The following is a 27,603-nucleotide window of genomic DNA, read 5'->3' as shown; positions in this document are numbered from 1 at the left end:
GGAGTAGTTTATAGTGTAGGAGTACGAGCTGGCTGATTAATGTACAGAGGGAGGGAACAAAGTGTTTCAAGGTCAATTGTGAAGATTTAATAGCTGGCTGTTTAATACACAGAGGGGGTGAGATAGTCCTGCATACAAGGGCGGATCCAGGGGGGGGCCAAAGGGGGCCATGGCCCCCCCCCAAAACGAAACCAATTTTTTTTTTTTTATGTGACATCGCAATAAAGGCAGGCAATGAGTACACCACCATCTTTTCCTCCAAAAAAACATTGGTTAAAGTGGTCAGAAATTGCCTCCGATCGCACCACAGAGCATCTAGAATCCAAAAATTTTGGACCCATTTTGGGAGGGACCAAAATTGTTTGTGGCCCCTCCCAAAATTGTGTTCTGGATCCGCCCTTGCCTGCATATACTCCATATGCATTATCCATCAGCTGTTCAATACACAGAGGGAGGGAAAATTGGTCGCAGGCCCTTATTAATCATGTTGTAGACTGTCTAATATACAGAGGGAAGAGAAGTTTGGTCAGAGGCCCACTATAGTATAGTTGTACCTAATAGCCGGCTGTTCTAGGCACAGAGGGGGAACAAATCTGTTCACAGGTCATTGAGCTATGTTGGTGTTATAGCCTGCTGTTTAATGCATTGCACAGAGGGAAGAAAATTTGGTTACCGGATTGTTAAAGGCGTAACAACCAGCTGTTCAATGCACAGAGGGGAAATATCCTCACAGGTTAAATTGAGTAGGCTTAAATCATAATGTCAAACGTTTATCAGGATCAAGAGTTCAAGTCAACTTGAAGGCAATTATCATAAGTCTATTACTTTGAGATTACTTACTCCCTGTGGTGTGGTCAAAGGCTGGTCCGGTATTGGCTGTGTGCGTGGGTCCCTGCTTTCGATCAAAGTTGCCATCGTCATCCGTGGGTTGCGTCCAGCCGCAGAAACCACTCTCAAACGCACAGTTGAACGTATTCTGTGACAAAGCTACGAGAAACAACAATGGTGAAGACAATAAGTTGTGTTTAAATTTCAACCCCCAAAATAGGACTTCTTTTTTATAATTGCTATTTTCAATGCAACAGTTATTCACTTTAGAGTGAGAAACCCTCCCCTCCCCCAAAAAGATCCAAATTTTGATCTTCCTTGATTTGTAAAATTGACGGAAAGAATGTTGCAACCTGACGCTGCTTTTTTTCTTCATATACATGTACCATCTCAATGAATTAGGTCATTCATTGCAAAAATGATGATAAGACATGAATCTGGGACAGAAACATTTCCAATTTTGTTAGGAAATACTTAAACAATTTTCTTGACTCTCCATCTGTCATGTCTGTATTGTTGATGTACCCTAACGTGGCGCGGCCCCTAACGTGGCGCACTTTGATTTTTCGCCTGTAGCGCCTAGCTAGAGCAAAAGTTTTAACTGAAATTTCACAGAAAGTGAAATTTCATCAAGTTATAAACACTCCCGTTCATAAATCGCGAGTTTATTTACCCGCTACAAAGTTAAAAGAAAAACATTATTTTGGCGTGATTTTCCGATTTTATTTTCAAGTGCAAAGTGAACCCTTTGAAAATGCCCCGAAAATTAAGAAAATAATTTTGTGACAAACATCTGGCTGGGTATGTAGGTAGAGATAATAATGATTTATCAGAATTTATCAAGTTTACAGAAATTCTCAAATGTTAATTTGGAATTTTCCGAGATTTATTTAAGTGCGCCACGTTAGGGAACGCTCCGCCAAATTGTGCCCAATTTCCGGACGCCACCGTTTTTTAATTTCGGCTTAAATTTCATGAAACCGAAATTGTTCACAGAGGTTAAACAGCAAGCATTAATAAGGTAAAAGTACCAGTATTTCACTGCATGAATTTGAGGTTTGTCCACAAAGAGGTTTGGCAACACTACACGAGGAAATTTGGGTAAGCTTCGAAGTGCGCCACGTTAGGGAACACGACTATACACAACCACTGAAGTAGCGCCTTCAGATGATTGCAACATTCTTTCCACATATTATCACTTTCTGGTGGCTGATTGATAGGTCACTGAAGGGAAAAATTAGAGATTGCCACTACGCAAGATATGGGAATCTTTCCAAGATGATTTCTAATCGAATATCAACAAACCTTGGCACAGCTTTCATGGTTAAAGACGTAGAGGGCGCCACTGAGTGACTGATACAACTACAAGTACAAGTTGCACGGCGCATCCCGCGCCAGACTGGGACCGTGAGTGCATAAAAACGTGCAAAATTACTACTGACGTTTTTTTACTCACCATTCGGCTAATTAATGCCCACACAACACATACATCAAAATGCTTAAGTTGCAAGCATGTCACCTGCAAAATTTGAGACCTTAAATCCAATTTTAAGGCAAGTTTTTGACAGTTCAAAAACCATCCACGTCATTCTCCATGCTTTAGAAATGGTGGTGTGATTCCCAAGGTATTCTGGGTAGGTGTAGGAAGAGCCTTGCAGCTTACTTGTTTTTAATCAATGGCCAAATGAACATACACCCTCTCTTAAAAAATGAAACATTCAGCATTCACTCAGATCAACAAGAGGGCGCTGTTTTATCTACACGATGAAAATGTTTTAGCTGAGGAGTCTTTTTGCACAATGCATTGCAGTACACATCAATGTGATGTTTTGCGTTTGGATTTCGATAACTCCCTGCAAAATTAGAATTAAACGCTGAATTTTTGGTGATGCAATGCTCACAACAGCAACTTTGCAGGGCAGAAGTTTCGGGGATTATTGACGAAACTGTAGTGAGTAAGAAGCTTGCACATTTGATTCACACTGGTTTTATTATGCAGCACAAACTTTTGCAAAATATGGATACCTTAAGTTTTGGGACTCTCATACACAGTAATCAGTATTGAGAGTCCCAAATTTTCGGACTAATCCCGCGCCGCGCCCGCGGCGAGGCACCAAAAAAACGGACACAATCATGGAAAACACATCCATGGAAATTTAAAAAAATTCCAGTAAGCCCACTTCCCATGCCTACTTACTTGCCATCTGAATACAATGCTTCCCATGTTACTAAAAAATATAAACAAACCATTTTCGGCCGCAGCTGCATTCGTACCTCGCGGTTTGGATCCATGCGTGTTAATGTTGTGGATAGGGCGCCACCAAGTGGTCACTTGAGCACGACCAGGTACCTATATCATGTAACCGCCTCAAAAAGGGGGGGGGGGGTCGAGCAAAAAAGGGAACATTTGGGCATTCGCACTTTTTTTTATATGAATGTACAAGTCAGTGAAGAAATCGTACCACTCAAACGAATTTTGTGCTAATAGCAGATTCCAATAATGTCGAATTATATGAAGCAGGTTTTGAAGCTTCTTATAAAATTCAACTTGTCAGACCAAAAATCCCCAGTTTTTCGTTTGTGAGAAATTTTCACGGGACCTTTATGCCATGCCAGCTTCTGCCTATCTTATCAACCCCGCCGGCACACTCCAAAGTCAAATTTATTCTTTGAGGCAATTAGTGTTGATCGAGGTCACGTGGCAGTTTCAAGTGCAGTAAATTAGCCCACCGAACAAATAGAGATTAGAAAACAAAATAACGAGTGTCTTATCTTCAAATTTTGTGTAAACTGGTACCACGTCGCATAAGGTAGACGAACCCGCCCCCTTGATTGGACTGACCAAAGTCGAGGACATCAAAAACAAAATTTCATAATCGTTGAATTTTTTTTTTGGGGGGGGGGTGTCATTAGTTATTCCAGGTCAAAATAATGCAAGCATGACTTCAAAGCCAGCATTAATATCTAGCTTGTTATGCTGCGATCCCTAAATCTTTTTAAATTATTTGGCTTTTTTAATTTCGATTTTAAATACATCGATCCGGGTATCAACGAATCTTTTAGTTTGTTTATAATTATGTGTATATTATTGTCGTGTCTGTTCATGCTATTTTCAAGTTGCATCCCGAAAGAAAAGGAATCGCTAATATTTATGAAATAAAAAAAATACTTAAGTCACTCCGAATTCCGAATTGTTGCGGTCAGATAAATATTTCAGATCTTGCAGGGTAGCCTGGTTCCCGCCCCTCAGCATCGATAATGAGTTGTGAGTATTTTTCCCGAATTTCTGAATTTGGGGCATTTATCTTAGGGGGTCTATGGCAGTTTATTTACTGGTCTGCAACCCTCTGCCACCTACTGTCTAATAATGTACAGCCCTTCACCCCCGTTCCCCGTTTTTTCTTATAATTGTATTTGCAACATCATGAAAAGTCATTTCGGGGGGTGTTACCGCCCCCCCCCCCCAGTCGAGGACACGGATTAACGTCACTGCCCATGGGACCGGCAAAAGTAATGATTTAATCAGTGGAAATATTTCATGACGTCAATCAACTAAATTCGGGGTTTTTTTATCACACAATAGCTCCTTGCTATAATCATGATCATACAAAGTGAATACTTTAAAGGGAATGTACAACATTTGTTTTTGCTGCAATTTTCAGAAATAAACGGATTTGGAGGATTAGTTTGTTATAGCAAACTGACTTGTTTCACGTTTTGGGCTTGTAGATTCTGGAAAACCAAAATGTTCTTGTAGTCTGGTTCCCTGACCATGCACACTTAAGATAAAACGGAGCAATTTATAGACTTTGGGAATTGTAAGGTCAGAGATTCAGTCTAGCATGGCTTATACCCCTTCAGAGGTGTGTAATTAATTGCAAAGAAAATGCGGAATAAGTAAATATGAAAAATTTGGAGCAGTTTTTGAAAAAAAAGCCAGTTTTTTTCCAACGTTGGGAAAATACAGTTTTCTTGAAAATGACAGCACACCAGGAGCCATGAATTCACAGGATGCTTTAGACCGTCATTCCCTAACAATCAAGTAAAATATTTCGTGCAAATGTGATCATTTCGTTTTTGATGATTGCAAATGTTGTATCTTCCCTTTAACCAATGGGCCTATAGCCTATAATGGGCAGAGATAACTCTCACGTTTTGCCAACTTTCCAATCGACCCCTCCCCTATAACGGACGGACCCGAAATTGTCACGATTTTCCATTCGCTTTTATGGAATTCCACTTTATTTCGTGTCAGGGGCGGATCTAGCCTTTATGAAGCAGGGTGTTTTTTTTTAATTTATATTTCAGTGGATATGAAGGTGCCGAAGGCACGCACTGCTGGGGGAGGGGTCCAGGGGCACCCCCCCCCCCCCCCCGCGGAACCTATTTTGTAATCTACCATGCTATTTCCTGCATTCTATATAAGACAATTTGAGAATAACTTTCTTTCATTGATTATTTTGGACGCATTTTACAACTTTATAGCCAGAGACTGGACGGGTTGCAACACCCCCACCGCCCTGCCCCACCCCCATTTAACACCCCCACTGCTTGTGTACGCTAAATTTAAGGTAGAAGAAGAATAACTTCGTGATCTATCTAAAACTTGCGTGCAGATATCCCAATCCATTGCATTGAGTGGTAGGGGGTTATGAGGGATAAAAAACGAATTTCTCCACCAAATTTGGTGCAGCACAATTAATTGTAACTTTAGGCAAAATGAGGAATATCCCCCAAAAAACCTGTTTTGAGTGATCGACGCCCTGAAGTTGGATACACATGTACTAGAAAATGATGTCAAAATCAATATTTTTTTTTTTTATTTTTTTATATTGAGTGGCCAAAGTATCAAAGATTTACGCTATGCATTTTTTGTTTAGAAAAAAATATCCCGCTTGAAGTGAGGGACAACTACCCCTGATAACAAACGTAGGAAAAGGCCCGACCGTTTTCACTTTTTTTTTCAAAGCTTTTTTTTCCTAAATGAGGTCGGCGATGTTCGAGGGTAAACTGTTGAAGTTCCTGCAGCATATCTTTGAATACGCTACAGAAATAAGTTTGGTAGCATTGGAAGGCCAATGAATTGCGCGGCTTAAAGGCTGCAGACCAGTAAATAAACTGCCATAGACCCCAATGACAAATGCCCCTACTTCAAACATTCAGGAAAAATACTCACAACTCTCCAAGGTATTCGAGACACACATTAAATAAAGCTAATTTCATCATCTTTTATTTTCTTTTCAATTTGTGGGGGGTTAACTGATGAATTTTAGGAGAAATTTCCATCCGAAGATGATCAACCTTTAAAATGGTCCCGAAGCCCATCGCCATTTTGAAAAACGACGCCTATATACACTCCATTGCAAAATAGAGCGCTGTTAAGACTTCAATTTCATCCAAATTGCACAGAACTACAAGCTCACAGTCCTGTGCACGGCTTCCACCCATATTTTTTACAAACCCTCAAGTTCATGGTCCACAATATGCTCAGATAACGGAGAATATGAGGGCATGAAAATCGTGATTTGGCCGGCGTAGGCGATTTGGGACCGATTTACTGGTTCTGCAACCTTTAATGTTTGATGTGCATTTGTGGTGGGGTTTATTCTATCCTCATTACGCTCTGCAGGTCACATTGTTTGCAATGATTGCCAAACTACACAAGGAGCGCACAAAATTCTGTTCAATTTATTCATTCACTCGGAATGGCTAATCACTTGCTGGTTTTCATGCAGCTGGTCTACACACTGGGCGCAATACAATTTTGGGGGTAGTCCTTGACTCCATAACGATAGTGCTGTCACAACAAGGTGGCGGCGGAACCCGGCGGTGAAATTTCTTTTCCCAAACTAGATCGGACAATATCTAAAGAGGGCGCTCTCTCTGCATTATGCATATTCATGATGTCCAGGAAAATTAGAGAATAAGTTATATAACAAGGATTAATAGTGTTTAAATCACCGACGATTTGCAGCTCATTCGTGGACTGGTTGGAAGAAATCCTGACTTCTGATCAGGTGTGATCCGCTGAGTTCGAATCTCAGTGAGCGTTGTTCACTTCTTCTCATTTTTCCTTTTAAATAATTTAAGTGAGGTAGGAACATTTCTCACAAGACGTAAAACCTATCTTGGGTTTGTGTTAAGCAGAACAAGGCATTAGATATGCATGTAATGGACCAATCAGAAGATGGAAAGCGGATGTCTCGCGATAAAAAAATTGGTCTCTCTACATAACTAGGTAAAAGAATCACAAAGAGCAAGATGGACAACGTATCCTCGTCATATCATGGTTCATAGCGAAATGAACGGGACCATTTTCCCTCCACTTTCACACCGTACCGACGGAAGCTAGTTCCCCCTTTTCTAAGCAAGTGCCCCTTGCCCCCCCCCCCCCCAAGATTGAAAAGCATTCCGCAGTCTCTGTAGGTGTGCAAGATAAATAATGTATAGAGAGGGTATGGCCTACTACATACACTAGCCCTCTGGAAGGGGCACCTTCCGTCGTTGTGAAAGTGGAGGAAAAGAAAATGGTCACAGGAAAACGTCATTACTATAAAATGCCCCCACCCAAAAAAAAAACCAGCAAGAAAGAGAGAGAGAGACTAGTGTGCACTTACTGTGATCCAGCAGCGTCAGCAGCACTACCAGACACAGCAACTTGTCAAGCTTCCTCCTCGCCATTCTGGCGACTGAGGTGGTCGTCAACAATCACAGGTGGGAAGGTTCTGGTCGCCAACCAGTTCAGTTCCTGGTTCTTCTTGTCCGGTGCCGCGGCAGAACAACGCAACGTATAGATACAGGCTCTTGGGTTGCTTCGTAAGCGCAAAAAGTATTGGCCGGCAGCAAGGGTATGTAAAATCCCACCAACTCTCCAGGCAAATTATTAACAGGCGCAAAAAACAGCACCCGGAGAACAGAAATGTTTCGGAACTGCTCAGAAGTGCACCATTTTTGTTAATGTCATCGATGGTTTTCTTGAAAATGTACCACCGAGACCGAGTTGTGCACCGAACCTCAGTGACAGGTTAAGTGTATCGGGTGGCGGTGTGCGTTGGTACCGTACCGTTACTGACTTGGCTGATAAGACAAGGGGAACGCCCCTTGGTATTGCCCTAGAAAACAAAACCCTGATTTGTTAGTACGAGTGGTGAGATAATTACTGGTTTTACAAATAAACCTACCAACACCTTTCCAAAAATGGAATAGTCCACTTTGTACTTTTTAAAATCGTATTACGTGTAGTCATAAACGACTTTTGACAATGAACTTAAAAAAAGGAAATTGTTTAGGCCTATAGTTTAATACACCGACCAACTGACTTTTCATTTTAAATCACTTTTTACTTAATTGGCAATTGGCATTTACATGGTGAGTAAAAAAAACGCATCCCAAATGGCAGGACCAATTCTTGAATGAAGTTTTGCCTGTAGCACTTTCAAAATCTAGGATAAGAAAGCCCAATCAATGAGCTTTCTTTTAGTACAAGAATCATTCAAATCACTCGTGTACTTTTCAAGTTACGACATTTTGAACACAACATGTAACACCGTTTTAAAGTTCATTCCACGGATCACTAAAAAACAGTACCTATTCTTTCAGCAAAACGAGAATGAGAATTGTTTTCGTTTTGCTGAAAGAACACTTACTTTTTTGTTGTGATCCGTGGACAGAACTATAAAACGATGTTTAAAATCAAAATGCAGTAACCTGAAAGTACAGGAGTGATCTGAATGATTCTTGTACTAAAAGAAAGTTTATGAATTGGGGTTTCATAATAGATTTTGAAAGTGCTACAGGCAAAACTTCATTCAAAAATTAGTCCTGCTATATGAGAAGCGTTTTTTTTTTTATTCACACTGTATATATATGCTTATTATGGGGTAATATGCATTATTGTATGATTTTAATGTTTTCAGATACGTCCATTGTTAAAAGAGGGGTGAACCAATCTGGCTCACTCAAATTATAATTTACCAAAGTGCACTAGAAATTGACCTTTAAGGACGCATTAAACACGATTTGCCCGACCAATTATCCAGCAGCATACACCAGTGTACGTAAACGAACTTTACACGCAAATTATCAGTTGATCACCCATGAAACTGAACTTTGGATAAGAACAAAGTCAGCTAATTTTATCCGGCGAAGCGAAGTAGAGACAGGCACAGCCGGCCAGCACACCTCCTCTTCGGCTAGCATATTGCACAATATTTTTCGTATAGTCATCAGTTTTTTGGCACCCTTGTAAAACCGAGTCCGTTCGGTATTCGAACTGCGCATGCGCACATCGTAATTTGACTTTTTTATTATTAAAATCCCGGATGTGACATGACTGCAATATTCTTTTCAGATGGAAGGGCCTACCAGTCACTATCTTAATGTACACCAGTGAAAAAACACTTTGTTTCACTTAAAGAGTCATTATTATGGCGTCAAGGTTTTTACGAAGGGACGCCAATTCGGCCAAAATTCAACAATTTTTTTTCGAAATTCTTTTTTTCCAGGCGAAATCGGTTAAGTAAACAGCAACGACCCTTTTGGCGAATTTTTTCGGATAAAAAAATCAGTGTAAATCAGTGAAATCATGACAATCAATGTAGGGAAATTTCACCTGAATCGTATTTTCACGAAGAGACAAATTCCAACTTTATCATGTTGTTCTATGGGACAAAAACAACGCGCGTACAGGCGTTTGAGTTTTCACAAAGAGACAAATTGACTTTGCCCCGCAAAACAACGCGCGTGTGGCATTTTAAGTTTTCACGAGGAGACGAATTTAGCGGTAATGTTTTACGCTTAGTAATTTTCAGGCCAGTCTCATCATCATGTGCACAAATGATGGCCAGATATGTGAATCTTTCCATAATATTCATTCAGATTTAACCTAAAGCCCGAGAATTAATAAATTAAACATTGAAAAAGATGGTGGATATTTTGGTGTTCAATGGTACTGGCTTTCTGTTAGTACTAGGCCTAAACGGACATCCCAGCCAGACGGAATTGTGGGGTGATAGCATTGTGCTCCTTTTATCCCTTTTTCTAAAGATCCTCTTCTGGGGTGATGTTTTTCTATCGTTAAAATAGTGGGGTGATGTGTTCTGAAAGGAACATCACCCCACAAGAACGATATAGGCCTTGCCCAGTTGGACTTTCTTATACCTCCCTACGAATACGATGAACTCGGATGAATAATTATGTTTTTGTTCAAATCATTAAAGCAACTGTTATGATTTATAAGAATTAAAATCCACTTTATGATTTTAAGTGTTATTATATATGCATATCAGTCTCATATGGTTTGTGCACAGGGTGACAAGTGATGGCCAGATGTGGGAATCTTTCCATAATATTCATTCAGATTTCACCTCACTACTGAGAACAACAACAACAACAACAACAACCAAGAGATAAATTACAGTGCATGATTTAATATAACAATACGGCTAAGGGACGCAATGCGAATACTTAATTCGAAGTGCAGGAAAATCCAAATTCCCAAATATTTCAATATTTAGTTTTATGTATAGCTCATAGAAAAAATAAAATAATCTGTAACTCAAGTCCCAAAAAGGTATCTTCTATTTACTTAAAATAATTGTAAATATTGAACAGAGTATGCCCAAAAAACTGCAACATTCAGAAACAAATATTTAAAGCTGGTTATTTTTTTTATTCCTTAATGAAATTATGTATTACATTAAAGCCCGACTATTTCTCAATCCACTCCTTTTTACCCCATTCCACTTGGGTCCCTAGATCAAGAAATACAATCAACTATAAAGTGAAAGGGTGTTAATTTTACTTGGGCCACTCTCACTTGGACATGCTGAATCTGGCGGTTTTTGTGGGGCCGTATCATAAGTCCGACGCCTCATAGGTCGACGCCTCATAAGTCCGACATTTCGGACTTATGAGGCATAAAATTTATTTATTCCGCCTCATAGGTCCGACGCCTCATAAGTCCGACAACGAAAAAACGAGGCGTTTAATTTGTCGGACTTACGAGGCGTCGGAGCTATGAGGCGTCGGATCTATGAGGCGTCGGACTTATGAGGCGTCGGACCTATGAGGCGTCGGACTTATGGGTCTTTATTTGGTTAGGGGATGCAATTTTGTCGGACTAATGAGGCGTCGGACCTATTGAGGCGTCGGACTTATGAGCGGACCCCGTTTTTGTAGCTTTGAAATCAAAGTCAGTAAGTCAATCATGACAGCGGATGTCAGTTGGGATTTTGTAATTGTTTTTTTTTTGGGGGGGGGGGGGAGGGGGAAGGCTAACAAACCAAACGTCCAATGTTTCCATAATTACATAATTCAAAAATTCTTAGTTTAAATATACAAAGCTCAAGTACAAAAAAAACCCCAGCTAATCGTACCTGCCCGCATCCTTTTTTGAAGCCGCATCCTTTTAATTTTTTTTTTCTCACCTCGAAAAGCTAACTTTTTCTTGTATTTCGCTTTAATAACATACATAGAACATGTTTAACATGAATATTTTGACTCTACTCACTATTAGGATAGCTAATTAAAACCTCTTTTTGAAAAACCCAGACGATCAACTGGATCGTTTTTGTTTTACTTTGCCTAACCCGTTATTTACGACTCAAAAATGCCCAAGTTCTGTCCATAAGACCAAACAAAAAAGTCTCTGGTTTCTGGTATGCGCGCACATTGCCGTAGCCATGCGCGTCGGCAATATGAAAAAGTTTTTTTTTTCAATAAAAGATGACGTCTCAAAACTGCCAAACTCACTAGTTTGACTTGAATCCTGCTGCTGTACAATTTTAACATGTTTTTAGATGGGGTTATGATCGAGAATAAGCTTTATGTGGCCTCTCTGGACTCCCATATATTTGCACTTAAAGTTTAGTCGGGCACCATTTGCAGTCATCAGCCGACATTTCAAGCAAAAAAAAACAGGCAAAAAAAAAAAAAAAAAAAAAAAAAAGCCGCGTCGCCGCACCACTTTTTGGGTAAGCTCCATACCAGAAACCGGAGACTTTCTTTTTTGGGCCTAAAGGCAAGAAAACTATTTGACTACTTAAGACAAAAATGGAATGTATGGCTCGGATGGAAAACAAAACTAACAAAAAAAAAAGGTTTAATTTTGGATAAGACTGTAAAATGAGCCAGCATACAAAGTACCCCCTCACCGGCAATGGAAGTACAGTTGGGGGTGACCGACCGACGCCATCTTGCCTGACTGCAATTCATTTGCCGCAAAGCGCGGCCACAGCGTGTAAACAGAACAAATCCCCTGGTGTACGTGCGCCACACACAAGGAACGGTGCGCGCCAACCAGGAAAATGTCCCGCCCATGGGAAGTCGTTGTTAGGTAAAAGGGCGCCCTCTTTTGGTAGCGCACGGAGCTCATACTGACCGACTAGCACCGTATATTAACCAGCAGGCTTTAATTATGAATAAACTAGCACTAATACAACATTTGTTAAACGTTTTGCGCGATATGACTTACTTTTGGTACAATTTAAATTTTTTTGTGGGTATAATATCTATTTGCATTCAAGGGCAGCCCCACATAGCTCATATTTCTTAAAAAAATTTCCCAACAATATAACGTTTAAATTATTTTACATAATTGCCGTCAACATTTTCCTTTACATCGCATAGTGCTAATACATTGTAATGATGACCGAACGAACCAGATACAATAAGAAAATAGACCACACCATTTCTAAAGGAATGTATTATTACTATTAAATGAACGGCACAAAATAAAGACACTCCTCAGTGTCATTTCAGTTTCTTGGTGAATAGACCTTTGTCATGCTGCCACCATTTCAGTCATGTTCCCTGTATCCCGCAACAGTACAGAATGATAAATGTTTTCCGCGCGAAAAGGAACCAGACTATTTTTCCTTCCAGCCTCGCTTTGGTTACCTTGATTTGAATGGGAAAAAATCACTTGAAGATGGCTGCAACATGATAATGGTCTATGGTGCATGTTGTTGCCGTCAAGCCGATGATCGTGTCGCCACGGTAACACATGGCCTTTGACCGACCGCATGACCTTTGACCTACAACAGCACCTTCTCCATGTAGTCGTTCAGGAACATGCCTTGTGGGTCCAGCTGCCGGCGGATCTTGCAGAACGCCTCAAACTCCGGGTAGGCAATCTTGAAATCGGCAGCCGTCAACTTGTGAGCCTGCGGAGGCGTGGGTGTGATTGGGGGGGGGGGGGGGGGGGGGGGGGGGGGGGGGGAGGGGGGAAAATTTTCTATGATTTTTTTTCATCAAAATTTCAATATAAGATTGCCTTTGCAGAACTCTTCATTGATTGCTTTGTAGGTTCCTCTTTTTCAATACACATTTTGGTGCAGTGGCCATAGCCTACATAAGATACCATGGCACCCAGACGGTACCCAATGCACCTGCTCCTTAGCCCATTGTAGTCTTTTATCACCCAGTTTCAACAGTTCAGATACACTAGTATGTGAATAATAGTACCCAGGTGGTACCCAATTCAGTTTTTCCTTAGCCCAGTGTGTTCTTGCTCCACCCCACTGGTACATATGAGACACCTTAGTACATGTATACATGTGCTATTATTGATAGATCAATAATGGTACCCAGATGGCATCTATGCACCGTTTACTTTAAGCACAATGTGTTGTCACTCCACCCAGTTGCTACCTATCGGATACATTACTTTATAGCTTAACAATACTGGTACCAAGGTGGTACCCAATGCACCTGCCCACCCCAAATGGTACCTATGAGACACCTCAGTATGATCAATAATGGTAACCAGATGGTACCCTATGCACATTTTCCTTAGCCCAATGTGTTCTTACTGCACCCAGTTGCTACCCTATCAGATAGTTTAGTAACAATACTGGTACCAAGGTGGTACCCAATGCACCCTCTCCTTAGCCCAGTGTGGTCTTCCTCCACCCAGTTGCTACCTATCAGATACATCAAGTATAACAATAACAGGACCCAGGTGGTACCCAATGCACCTTCTAGTTAGCCCAGTGTGTTCTTGATCCACCTAATCAGTACCCAAGAAACACCTTAGTATATCAATAATGGTACCCACGGGATACCTAATGTACCCTCTCCTTTAATAGCCAGTGTGTTCTTGCTCCACCCAAATGGTACCTACGAGACACATTACAATATATCAATAATGATACACAGATGGTACCCTAAGCACCTCCTCCTTAGCCCAGTGTGTTCTTGCTCCCATCTGTTGGTACATCAGATGCCCAAGTCATGTATTACAATAATGGTACCCAGGTGGTACCCAGTGCACGTTTTCCTTAGCCCAGTGTGATCTTGCTCCACCCAGTTGCTACCTATCAGATACGTTGGTATAACCATAATGCTACCCAGGTGGTACCCAATGCACCTTTAACTTAGCCCAGTGTAACTCATCCTTACCTTAGCCCAGTGCGGCCTTCCGCCAACATTGTACATGATCTTCTCAAAAGCGCCCAGTACTTGGCATGCGGGATAAATTTTCCAAAGGGCCTACACAATGAGAACAATATCGGAACAAAATAAAGCAAGACGAGTAGAGCTGGTCTCAGAGCACACAAAATTAATTCATTATCAGTCCTTCTGATTTGAAAATCACACGCGTGTGAAAAGGCACGTACACCTGGATTTTTCGTAGAGTGTGATTTTTCTAGGCTGTCATTTTTCTACATTGTTCTAGGCGTGTGATTTTTCTAGGAGTGTGATTTTTTTTAGGAGTGTGATTTTTCTAGGCGTGTGATTTTTCTAGGTGTGCGTTTTTTCTAGGCGTGTGATTTTTCTAGGCGTGTGATTTTTTTAGGCGTGTGATTTTTCTAGGTGTGTGATTTTTCTAGGCGTGTGATTCTGTGGTCCAAACTGGGACTGAACAATCTGATACTTTTCTAACAATAACCATCTTGAAAGCCATTTTCCCTTCACCGACGTACTTTATTTTTCACAATTTATGAAGTATAACTATGCCGTTAATATGCCAAGGCATGCCGTACTGAGGGATTCAGTCTGCGATTATTCGCACTTCTCGGGAGGCTTTCAGGCGTGTGATGGCGTGGGGGTGTGATCGCACGCCTCAAAACAGAAGGACTGCATTATTCACGAATAATGAACAATGAATAATGCATGAGCTTACCAGTAGATATAAGGACACTAAAGATGGCAACAATTTCTACATGGTCAAATGGTGGGTTTGATCACGCCTACTTTTATACACAAGTTGCTTTTAGTACTTTATATATAAATGAATAATTCATGCAATGAGAGACCAACTCATGAATAATGCATGAGCTCGCCTGTAGATATAAGGACACTAAAGATGGCAACAATTTCTACATGGTCCAATGGTGGGTCTGATCATGCCTACTTCTATACACAAGTTGCTTTTAATACTACATACATCAATGAATAATTCATGCAATGAGAGACCAACTCGTGAATAATGCATGAGCTCACCTGTAGATATAAAGCTGGCCACATTTCACACCGTCGAATGGTGGGTTCTTTCTGTGCTCATATACATTTACACCTCCTTGACATAACACATCATTAAATGAATAATTCATGCAATTAGCGACCAAATTTGTGAATAATGCATGAGCTCACCTGTACATGATGATGTTGATGTAGCACGTCTCCCGCCCATAGGCGGGGCTTAGCATGATGTCATCCTCTTTGACAAATCGCACCTCAATGGGGAAGTGGACGCAGACGTCTTTGTTGGCTCCCAGCCAAGATTTCAATTCTCGCAACACCATTGCAGTGTGACGTCTAGGGAAAGTAAAGGGAGAGAACTTTTACAGTGAAAATGAAGCAAAATTGTGAGTCGTTCTGGCAAAACGAGACAAAATTGGGCAGGACGAACTGAGGATTTGTGGTTATTAAGAAAGAAAAGTAAATTCCCCTTGCAATACTTTTTGGTTGCAGTTTGCATTATCACATGTCCAAAACGTGAACTACTGAGAAAAGGCCTTTAAAGTCTTATGTTTTGGTTGTCATGAAAATGAAAGATGCCGACTGTTTTTCCTTAAAAACACTTTTATTCCGTTAGGCCATCAGCCTGGGGGTTTGGTCAGTATAAAAATCAGGGCATAAATTATTATAGTACGCATGCGAAAGGTATACCCCCCTAGAGTGGTTACAAGCATTTTGATGGTCATTTTGCAAAAAAAGGGTGATAACACCCAAAAAGCTGCCACCGCTGCAATGCTATCACATATTTTCCATCTCTGGAGGTGTATACCTTGCCAAAAATCGCTAGGACGCTTATTCCCCTCATTTGATACCGGTGGCCAAAATTTTGGACCGAGGCTGATGGCCTACGTGATTTTTGCACTATTTCTTTGAAATATGTGCAGTAGACACATCAACACTTCCAATACATCAATAAATGGGAAAAGTGAAAGACAAAACACTCTGGGAGTCGTTGTGTACACGGTAAATTGACATCAGGAAGCTTGCTCTAGGATCCTGTCTACTTGGCATCCTCACAGGATGCAACTTCACACTCCATTGATTTCGCCTCTTGCTACTTAAGTATTCACTTTCTTAGAGTTTAGGCACTCTCCTGAAGACGGTCAGAGCATACTGACCGGAACGTCGCGTTTATACCTCTGGTTCTTTTCAGAACCATCCTCTTAGTTGAGAAATTATTCGCACATGGTGTTTCTGCAAACCTTTCATTATTTAGTATCTTCACCATGCAAAGCCTCAAATCTTACTTATCAGGAATGTTGGCAAGGCTCCTACAAACCTTGGGATCGCCCACTCGGTAACGTGCTGCTTGAAGAGGCACTCGAAGTTTAAAACGGCGTGGCTCGTGGCAATGTCTTCGCGCCGACCAGTGTAACACCAATTGTAGAAGAGGCGGTTGATGCTGGGAATCAGTCTCGGGAGGAAGGAACTGCAAAAGGCATTAACAACTTTGTGAATTAATACCAGAAAACCCAACAAAATTCATGCAACAACTCACTGAAAACTTCCTTTTATATTATCGATGTTTATTTGTATTTTTTTCCTTCTTCACATTTTGGCAAACAGTGAATTTGTTGCCCTCAGGGATGTTGCAGACCGGTTCCCACTAAAGGTATAGTCCATCGTTTGTAATTTGTGCATTTTGATCGTTTGAAGCAACAAAAATGCTCAAAATCTAAAGAAGGGTGCTGAACAACTAAGTTTCAGCTCAGCTTCAGCTGTTTATTTCGAGAAAAACACCATTCTATGATCTCGATTTCAAATCAAAGGTTGCTGAATCATGTTTTGAATTGGACCTCAATTCAGCGTCCGAGACACGTTCTCACTGAGTGGACTGCAGCTACGCGATGTCGCGCACCAATCCGACGAATAATAGCAACCGCGCACACGTGTGCGTCGTGCCAAGGCTTGCGCATGTTTCGCCGAATAAAAAAACGAACTACTAATGGAAATTTCCAACAGTGGGTCTTAAGACGCACCGTTGGAAAGGCCTTCTTTTGTTGATTTCTTCAAAATGACAGCTTGCCAGAAAGAATAATTTAACAGGAAGTTAGTCTCCTTACTACCGGTTTCTTCCAACCAAGTTTGTTTTTCAACAATAATTACGTCAGTTACTTTTTGGATAGCTGCAAATGATGGACTGTAGCTTTAAACCGCGTATTATTGTTGGTACTGTAACGAACACTCCAGGAGCTGTAGGACCATCGGAGCAAGGCTGGATCAACGCTGGAGCCCCTTGTTGACTGTGAAATCCAGTATGTTGCAGCTCCAGAAACAGGCTCTATAAATGGACTGCTTCAGTGGGTTCCTTTTGCTCAGTTACGCGGGAGGGTTTGGCCAGATGCCCAGGCAGGTTAAATGTTATACATTGTATAAAAGTTGCTGACATGTGTACGTCAAGCCAGTCACGAACCCATATGGCTCATCAGGCCGGCGTTTTTCTCTGGTTTCTGTGGCTTTAAACCACCAAGAATATTTTCTATTTTCTACAAATTTACACTCCTGGGTGGAGAGAGAGGCAAGTGGGGGACAAGTGGCTTGCCCAAGGACACAACATATGGCCAGCAGCTGGATTCAACCCCTGACCCAACGATCATTAGTTGCAACCCTAACCACTACGCCACAATCCCCAAAACAGGACCCAAGTAAAGTTATAATGACCAAATAACAGACGCTGTTTATAGTCAATGTGAACCCAGCTGAAGTCTGCCTGTTTTCTTTTCTTCGCTTTGAAATCAAGTTCTCCAAAATTTCAGGATTTTTCCCCCCCAAAATTCAATTTTTTTCCCCCTTCTTCTCAAACTGCACTGTGTCTCACCTTAGCCAGTACAGGAACTGCAGAGTGTAGTAACAGAGGAAGTAGTCTTTGAACCAGTTGGCGCTGGATGCAGCCGGTTTTTGAGTGCGGTCATTCTGCCACAAAACGGCGCCCTCAGTGTGCGGGTACCAACAGAAGCGGAAGTACTCGCTGCTCGCTATGTGCTCGTCCAGGTTATCAAGAACCTGCTCAGCAAAAACGGGGATGTTAATCGGTTTAGAATAATAATAATAACTAGAGGTTCGCGTTTGTTGTTACAAACGCAGAGTGGTCGGGTAGACAACCATTTCATTAGATATTGTCCAATTAAGTTATGAATATGTTTATGTCAGAAAAAAAGGACCAAGAACTTCAACATTTCCAGTACCAATTATTTTTTACAAAAATAATGCGTCTTTTAAGGTGTGATAAATTTCAGTAAACAGTTTGAGTACAAGTTATTTCCGGTTTGATGGCGTCATCAGTCAAAACAGGGAAGGGAGGACACTTGTTAATCATTAAGTAAAAATAACGCATGGAAATATGGAAATTAAGTGTATGTAATAATAACAGCTAACTTCCAGTTTGATGACGTCACAGTATTTGGAAGCAAAAGGTCAATATAAAGTGTAACAGAAGTCATTTTTTTTTGGGGGGGGGGCAAAAAACAAAGTCATGAGACAGGGATCAAATGATGGATTTAACTTAACACATAAAATGGTCATTGTTGAATTCTCCCTACAGTAACTTCCGGTCTGATGACGTCATGATTATGAAACCTTGCAAATTCATTTGTGGTTGCTCACGGGATATATAGGGGCAATTATATCATAAAAATTTGATTGAGGGTTTTAACATTTTAAAAGATTAAACTGTTTTCCATGTACCGCTGGAGGGCGCCCTTTCGTGGATGACGTCAAAATAATGTTTTTGTGATTGGCATTCCTCACTTAACACTTCCATAATGTATTTGTCTGTACGGAAATGCTTCCGTTTTAGAGTTAGATTCAGTTTCTATTGCACTTCCGGTAACACCGGAAGTAAAGGTCAAGCAGTTTTGTGCCCGGGAATAATAAATGTTGCTCAAGGCACCGTCTACAACCTCACGAAAAAACGAACACGATACCCTATTTAGTTCAAGAGATATAGGTCAAAGTATTTTGTCAAATCGTGCAATCAAATCGCTTGTAATTTGATACCTGATGACGTCATGATGACGTAACAACAGTTATACTATCTTCGTAACATGGTACAAGTTCACAGTAGGTTTTATGATCATACCGTAAACCGTGTGGAAGAAATTGTGCTTTGTTTTGATTTCAGGCTAAAGTCTTCATTTTCAATTCATGTAACTTTGACCTTCCGGTGGACCCGGAAGTAAAGGTCAAGCGAGTTCACGTACACGACAAAAAGTGTTGATCACCTAATGGTCTATCTGATTACAAAGTTGGAACATATTTGATCATTTTGTTTAAGAGTTATAGATGAAAGTATTTGGCCCTTTTTTCTCTAAAATCGCGTGTAATTTGACACCCGATGACGTAATCGTGACGTCAGAGTAATATGCACCACTTCGGATGAGGGTCGATATATATTGAAAGTTACAAGTTCATACCATATACCGTTTAAGAGAAAACCCGCGGAGAAGTATTGTCCGGGAAAAAAAGAAAGAAAGAAAGAAAGATTAATCGTAACAGATCCAAAGAGTGGTCGGGTTGTGCCCGACCACTCAATAATTTGGGAGGCTAATCATCCTTACTCGCAGCTGGTATGCTGAATTGCGAAGGACGCGGCTACAACGTGCTCGGGCCGCTGGCACGTAAAGGCGCCTATGGCTGCCGGCCACATCGGCCCATATATGACCACGGAGCACAGCCTGAGATCGAAAGTGTTTGATTTTTCTGGAGGGAGGAAAACCGGAGGGCCCGGAGAAAAACCCACGTGGCACAGGAGAGAACCAACGCACAACTCTACTCACATGCGATCCGCGGCCAGGATTCGAACCGTGGTCACCTTGGTGAGAGGCGAGCGCTTTACGCACAAGCCACCCATGCCATCCGTTTACAAGTCATGAGCACTTTACAAAAATACATCCAACTCCTGTGAAGTCAAATCTCAAGAGAATGCATAATTTTTTTTTTGAGGTATCCAGAGTTCGAGTTCGATGAATGGAGTTTCGAGTTATCCAAAGAGTTTACTGTACATCAAATGGCATGTTGGCTGGTGCACTGTTGCTGCGTGAGTCACGTCCAGGCAGTACACGAGCACTCTGGCATTTGTCTGGGCTCCTTCGACCAACAGTGTTACCAAAATGCCTCGATCATTCTTAAGAATGAGCACAGCATTTTTCTTTTGGGGGGGGGGGGGTTCACATAATTTTGCTATGTATTTCTATGAAAACTTAAATTTTGAGTCAGAGCTGGGGGGTGGGGAAAGTTTGTGCTAAGAGATACTGTACCTCGTCCAGAGTGCACGACATCTGCCTCTTGTGGAGTTTAAACTCCGGTTCGCACTGGATGGTTACCGTGACGATGACCCCCAATGATCCCAGACTGCACAGAGCCGCGCGGAAGAGCTCCTCCTTCTCGGACCGGGAACACCGCAGGACCTCGCCCTGTGCCGTCAACAGTTCCATCCGGACAACCTACAGAGAGTCAGACAAGCTCAACCAGTCAGGACAGACAGACCAAAGCGCCGACGGATGTCTAACATGTATCGTCATATCCGTGCAATAAGGTCGAATCTCCTAAAATGGGCCGTACGTGAAACGCGTGTTTCTGACTGTCAAAAGATCGTATCTCGATTGAAATAACCCCGGATGCTCACACAAAGTCAATGGACGTCGAGATACGTTACGACCTTGTTGCATGGAGCGTATTCGCGCAAGATACAACTTTGTTCAGAATGAAGTTACGGACTTCATGCACTGACGTGATGGTATGTTTACACAAAGCCTGCTATAGACCTATATACATGTATAGACATAACCTGTAAAGCCAGGGGCCAATTTCATACATGTAGAGCTGCTTAAGCACAAAATTTGCTTAAGCACAAAAAATCTTGCTTCCAATATAATCAGGTTACCGGCCAAAACTCCACTCGATTGTTATGCTAAGTAAACAACAGCTAAATACCAGTCACAGGCAATGTACATCGCATGGAGTTTTGGCAGGTTACGTGATTTTACTAAGCAATGTTTTTTCGTGCTTAAGCAAATTTTGTGCTTAAGCGGCTCTATGAAATTGGGCCCTGGTTCATCCTCGGCACGAAAGCGAAAGCAAACACGCAGTTGTGACATCATGGCAACCCCTACGAAAAAGTCTTATAAGAATCTTATAAGAACGTTGTAAGAATCTTATAAGAATCTGAGAACCTCCTTATAAGAATCTTATAAGAATCTGAGAACCTTCTTATAAGAATGTTATAAGAATCTTATAAGATTTGTATAAGTATTATATATGCAAATTAGTAAGATCTAATAAGAATCTTATAAGATTCTTATAAGTATTATTTATGCAAATTAGTAAGATCTAACAAGATTCTTATAAGATTCTTATAAGAATCTTATAAGAATCCCGGCGCCGCCTAGGAAATACTCTTATAATAATAATAATAATAATAATAATTTGGGAGGCTAATCATCCTTACTCGCAGCTGGTACGCTGAATTGCGAAGGACGCGGCTACAACGTGGTCGGGCCGCTGGCACGTAAAGGCGCCTATGGCTGCCGGCCACATCGACCCATATATGACCACGGAGCACAGCCTGAGATCAAAAGTGTTTGATTTTTCCGGAGGGAGGAAAACCGGAGGCCCCGGAGAAAAACCCTCCTGGCACAGGAGAGAACCAACGCACAACTCTACTCACAATGCGAGTTTGTATCTCATTTAAAATAACCCGGATGCACACACAAAGTCAATGGACGTCGAGATACGACCTTGTTGCATGGAGCGTATTCGCGCAAGATACAACTTTGTTCAGAATGGAGTTACGGACTTCATGCACTGACGTGACGGTATGTTTACACAAAGCCTGCTATAGACCTACGTATATACATGTATAGACATAACCTGTAAAGCCAGGGGCCAATTTCATACATGTAGAGCTGCTTAAGCACAAAATTTGCTTAAGCACAAAAATCTTGCTTCCAATATAATCAGGTTACCGGCCAACTCCACTCGATTGTTATGCTAAGTAAACAACAGCTAAATACCAGTCACAAGCAATGTACATCGCATGGAGTTTTGGCAGGTTACGTGATTTTACTAAGCAATGTTTTTTCGTGCTTAAGCAAATTTTGTGCTTAAGCGGCTCTATGAAATTGGGCCCTGGTTCATCCTCGGCACGAAAGCGAAAGCAAACACGCAGTTGTGACATCATGGCAACCCCTACGAAAAAGTCTTATAAGAATCTTATAAGAACGTTGTAAGAATCTTATAAGAATCTGAGAACCTCCTTATAAGAATCTTATAAGAATCTGAGAACCTTCTTATAAGAATGTTATAAGAATCTTATAAGATTTGTATAAGTATTATATATGCAAATTAGTAAGATCTAATAAGAATCTTATAAGATTCTTATAAGTATTATTTATGCAAATTAGTAAGATCTAACAAGATTCTTATAAGATTCTTATAAGAATCTTATAAGAATCCCGGCGCCGCCTAGGAAATACTCTTATAATAATAATAATAATAATAATAATTTGGGAGGCTAATCATCCTTACTCGCAGCTGGTACGCTGAATTGCGAAGGACGCGGCTACAACGTGGTCGGGCCGCTGGCACGTAAAGGCGCCTATGGCTGCCGGCCACATCGACCCATATATGACCACGGAGCACAGCCTGAGATCAAAAGTGTTTGATTTTTCCGGAGGGAGGAAAACCGGAGGCCCCGGAGAAAAACCCTCCTGGCACAGGAGAGAACCAACGCACAACTCTACTCACAATGCGAGTTTGTATCTCATTTAAAATAACCCGGATGCACACACAAAGTCAATGGACGTCGAGATACGACCTTGTTGCATGGAGCGTATTCGCGCAAGATACAACTTTGTTCAGAATGGAGTTACGGACTTCATGCACTGACGTGACGGTATGTTTACACAAAGCCTGCTATAGACCTACGTATATACATGTATAGACATAACCTGTAAAGCCAGGGGCCAATTTCATACATGTAGAGCTGCTTAAGCACAAAATTTGCTTAAGCACAAAAAATCTTGCTTCCAATATAATCAGGTTACCGGCCAACTCCACTCGATTGTTATGCTAAGTAAACAACAGCTAAATACCAGTCACAAGCAATGTACATCGCATGGAGTTTTGGCAGGTTACGTGATTTTACTAAGCAATGTTTTTTCGTGCTTAAGCAAATTTTGTGCTTAAGCGGCTCTATGAAATTGGGCCCTGGTTCATCCTCGGCACGAAAGCGAAAGCAAACACGCAGTTGTGACATCATGGCAACCCCTACGAAAAAGTCTTATAAGAATCTGATAAGAACGTTGTAAGAATCTTATAAGAATCTGAGAACCTTCTTATAAGAATCTTATATTATTATATATGCAAATTAGTAAGATCTAATAAGATTCTTATAAGATTCTTATAAGAATCTTATAAGAATCCCGGCGCGGCCTAGGAAATACTCTTATAATAATAATAATAATAATAATTTGGGAGGCTAATCATCCTTACTCGCAGCTGGTATGCTGAATTGTGAAGGACGCGGCTACAACGTGGTCGGGCCGCTGGCGCGTAAAGGCGCCTATGGCTGCCGGCCACATCGATCCATTATGACCATGGAGCACAGCCTGAGATCAAAAGTGTTTGATTTTTCCGGAGGGAGGAAAACCGGAGGGCCCGGAGAAAAACCCTCGTGGCACAGGAGAGAACCAACGCACGACTCCACTCACATGCGATCCGCGGCCAGGATTCGAACCGTGGTCACCTTAGTGAGAGGCGAGCGCTTTACGCACAAGCCACCCATGCCACCATAAGAATCTTATAAGAATCTTATAAGAATCTTGTCAGAATGTTATAAGAATCTTGTTTGAATCTTGTCAGAATCTTATAAGAATCTTGTCAGAATCTCATAGGAATCTTATAAGAATATTCAGAGAATCTTATACAAATCTTATAAAATTTTAAAAATCTTATAAGATTTGTAAAAAAAACTGACATCTGTTGCTAGGATACTGACCTGTGTTGCCAGGATACCATGCTTGACGCCAGTGCCATGCGTTGCTGTACTGATTGCACCTCCAATGGTGATAAATGAAATAGACCCAAGGCTGTACAAATACAATTGAAAAAACCCAAAAATGTTTTAACTATGTCTTTTCATGATAATGGTTGCTGCATTTTATTAATAAATTCATTTGAAGCCATATTAGGGAGACCGTGTCGTTGATCTAAAAAGAACAATTTGCCATCTCAGATATGTGCTGAAACATGATTCACTTAAAGGGAATATACATCATTTGCTTTTGCTGTAATTTTCAGAAATGGATGGAATTGGGGGGTTGGAAATATATAGCAAATATAGTTACACTGACTTTTTTGAGGTTTTGGGTTCGAAAATGCTATAAAATCCAAGAAAAACAATCATTTCATTGTAGTCTGGTTCCCTGACTCCATATAAGAAGAAACAGAGCAGTTTACATACATTGGGGAATTGTAAGGTCAGGGAATCAGTCTAGCTGGCTTGTACCCGTTCATAGGTGTGTAATCGATTGCAAACAAGTGCGATGGTCAATTGGGGCCAGTATTTGAAAAAAAAAGCCAGTTTTTTCCAATGCTGGTCGACCGACCAGCGTTGGAAATTGATACAAAAATACCACTTTTCTTGAAAATGACAGTATACCAGGTGCCATGATTTTACAGGATGCTTTACACTGTCATTCACTAACAGTCCAGCAAGGTATTTCAAAATGCTTTGGTAGTTTTATTTTTGATGTTTGCAAATGTTGTACTTTCCCTTTAAATTGTAGCATCATGGTTCACCTTTTGTTTGCCATGGTTTAAAGTTTTTCAAACACTGTGTTTCACTTTTTGCGGCGATTCAAAATATGACCACAATGACCACTGCTGAAACTTGTTCTACTGTAATATTTTTTTTGAAAAATTTTAATTTGGGGTAGTTACACTTGGTGGGAAACTTTGGAGCCTGATTTTGGTCAATTTCTTTGGTCAATTTTCCCAGGACAGACCGACTGACCGACCAACCACCAAGTGGCATGTAGAAACTCCTGCCCGAGCTTAAAGCTATAGTCCATCATTTGCAGCCATCCGAAAAGTAACTGGCGTAATAATTGTTGAAAAACATACTTGGTTGAAAGATAGTAAGGGGACTAAACTCCCTGTGAAATTATTCTTTCTGGCAAGGTGTCATTCTGAAGTAATCAACGAAAGAAGGCCTTTCCAACGGTGCTTCTTAAGACGCACCGTAGGAAAATTTAAATTAGTAGTTCGTTTGTTATTCGGCGAGGCGCGCGCAAGCATTGGCACGACCCACACGCACGCGCGGTTTCTATAATTCGTCGGATCAGTGCGCGACATCGCGTAGCTGCAATCGGCTCAGCGAGAACATGTCTCGGACGCTGACTTCAGGCGCAATTCAAAACATTATTCAGCAACTTTTGATTTGAAATTGAGATACTAGAATGCTGGTTTTTTTTTGGAATATACAGCTGAAGCTGAGCTGAAACTTCATCAGGTTTAGTTGTTCAGTACCCTTCTTTAGATTTTGAGCACTGTTGCTGCTTAAAACGAACAAAATGCACAAATTACGAATGATGGACTATATCTTTAAAAATCTCCAAAGCTGTGGCTCAACTGTAGACCTGCTGTAGCCTAGATACGTCATGTGCATGATATAAAAGTCTGTTTTTATAATGCACGTGGTTGTGACTGTATCTGCTCCATTCACAAATACCCCCTCACCGCAAGCCCATGGGAACGGGGGGTGCTGTGGGTGCTGCAGCACCCCCAACTTTTTGGTTTGGGGTGCTGGAATATGCTTCAGCACCCCCTACTCCCGGGCAAAAATGTGTTCCAGCCAGCAGTGTTCTACAACGATGAAACTGCACTGCTACGCGATACATTATGCTTGCTCTACAAATATCTCCTTCGTTTTGTTCGTTTTGCCGCGGCTAAGCGTGGCGCTTCGAAAGTCTGGCACAAACACTGTAAAATATCAAGAGGAGGTATTTTCTAAATCTTCAGGTAGTGCAGAATTGATATTTCTCTCAAGGTATTTAAAATCATGACATGTCTATGATATTTCCGCCACGATGGAAGCTTTGACCCGAAAGCAGTACCCTCGGCCATGACGATAATGGCAAAGTTGATTATGCTTGCCAGGAATTTTTTTTTCATTCGATCTTTCAATAAGGACAAATGTTCATACCGGTACCTTTCCCCTGAAGGTTATTCTTTTCATTAAAAAGTTTCATTGACGTTGCTAGCATTCTGTACTCAAGATTAACAAATACCAAGGTTCACACACATCCCAACCTAATAGGAGTGGGACGGGCTTCCATTGAAACTAGTTCCAGTGTAGTTTCGTTTGAATAAAAAAGCTATTCATGTTCTATCCTCTGCATGCAAGTTTTTCCACATAAAAAATCAGTAGACCGATAAATCCTTGCCTAGCCCTAAACTTGCCATCTGGCGATCATAAACATAAAAATGCATTTGGTCTTTTAGTCTTTTATATTTCCCATTCCCTGTAACAAACAAATCAACACTGCAAATATACCGAGAGCTACATCGTTTGGTGCGTTAGAACTAGGTATATGAATACTTTTATGAACAGAAATTCATCCGCTTCCAGTGGAACGATTTGTTTTAATTTGAACCAAAAAAACATCCTTTCGGGTTTTTATAAGTTTCAGTATACTTCAGTATATTTCATCACAGTGCATCCAGAATCCAACATTTTCCGGGGACTTAAAGCTAGAGTCCATCATTTGCAGCAATCCGAAAAGTAACTGGTGTAATTATTGTTGAAAAACAAACTTGGTTGAAAGATAGTAAGGGAACTAAACTCCCTGTGAAATTATTCTTTCTGGGAAGCTGTCATTTTGAAGTAATCAACGAAAGAAGGCATTTCCAACGGTGATTCTTAAGAAGCACTGTAGGAAAATTTAAATTAGTACGTGTAGTTCGTTTTGTTATTCAGCGCAGCGCGCACAAGTATTGGAACGACGCACACGCGCGCGCGTTGTTATAATTCGTCGGATCAGTGCGCGACGTCGCGTATAGCTGCAATTCAAAACAATTCAAAACGTGATTCAGTAACTTTTGATTTGAAATTGAGATCTTAGAATGCTGTTTTTCTCGAAATGTACAGCTGAAGCTTAGCTGAAACTTCATCAGGTTAGTTGCTCAGTATCCTTCATTAGATTTTGAACTCTTTTGTTGCTTCAAACGAACAAAATGCACAAAATTACAAATGATGGACTGCAGCTTTAAAGCAGGCCCCTGGCCCTGTGGCCCCACGCCGTAAGGGCTCGG

General features: G+C 41.0%; 2 protein-coding genes across 2 annotated transcripts in view; both read right to left on the bottom strand.

Moving 5' to 3' along the window:
• The window catches only part of LOC119726055 (MAM and LDL-receptor class A domain-containing protein 1-like), a 196,551-nt gene extending 193,434 nt beyond the window's left edge, over nucleotides 1-3,117 (bottom strand). Inside the window, exons 1-2 of the mRNA XM_038197672.1 lie at nucleotides 3,026-3,117; nucleotides 841-987 (exon numbers count right to left, since the gene is read on the bottom strand). Coding sequence (XP_038053600.1) covers nucleotides 841-987; nucleotides 3,026-3,032 — 154 coding nt within the window. The 5' untranslated portion in view covers nucleotides 3,033-3,117. The remainder of the gene's footprint in view (nucleotides 1-840; nucleotides 988-3,025) is intronic.
• An 8,710-nt stretch (nucleotides 3,118-11,827) lies between these two features.
• The window catches only part of LOC119725353 (L-gulonolactone oxidase-like), a 30,386-nt gene continuing 14,610 nt past the window's right edge, over nucleotides 11,828-27,603 (bottom strand). The window contains 8 exon segments of the mRNA XM_038196750.1: nucleotides 11,828-12,992; nucleotides 14,230-14,279; nucleotides 14,282-14,319; nucleotides 15,424-15,588; nucleotides 16,571-16,720; nucleotides 18,110-18,294; nucleotides 20,547-20,732; nucleotides 24,287-24,377. Of these exon segments, the coding sequence (XP_038052678.1) occupies nucleotides 12,864-12,992; nucleotides 14,230-14,279; nucleotides 14,282-14,319; nucleotides 15,424-15,588; nucleotides 16,571-16,720; nucleotides 18,110-18,294; nucleotides 20,547-20,732; nucleotides 24,287-24,377 (994 nt within the window). The 3' untranslated portion in view covers nucleotides 11,828-12,863.

The sequence above is a fragment of the Patiria miniata genome, unplaced genomic scaffold (assembly GCF_015706575.1).
Source record: "Patiria miniata isolate m_02_andy unplaced genomic scaffold, ASM1570657v1 HiC_scaffold_19, whole genome shotgun sequence".
Lineage (NCBI taxonomy): Eukaryota > Metazoa > Echinodermata > Asteroidea > Valvatida > Asterinidae > Patiria > Patiria miniata.
The sequence above is the reverse complement of the archived record's forward strand: the minus strand, read 5'-3'. Positions and strand labels throughout refer to the sequence as shown.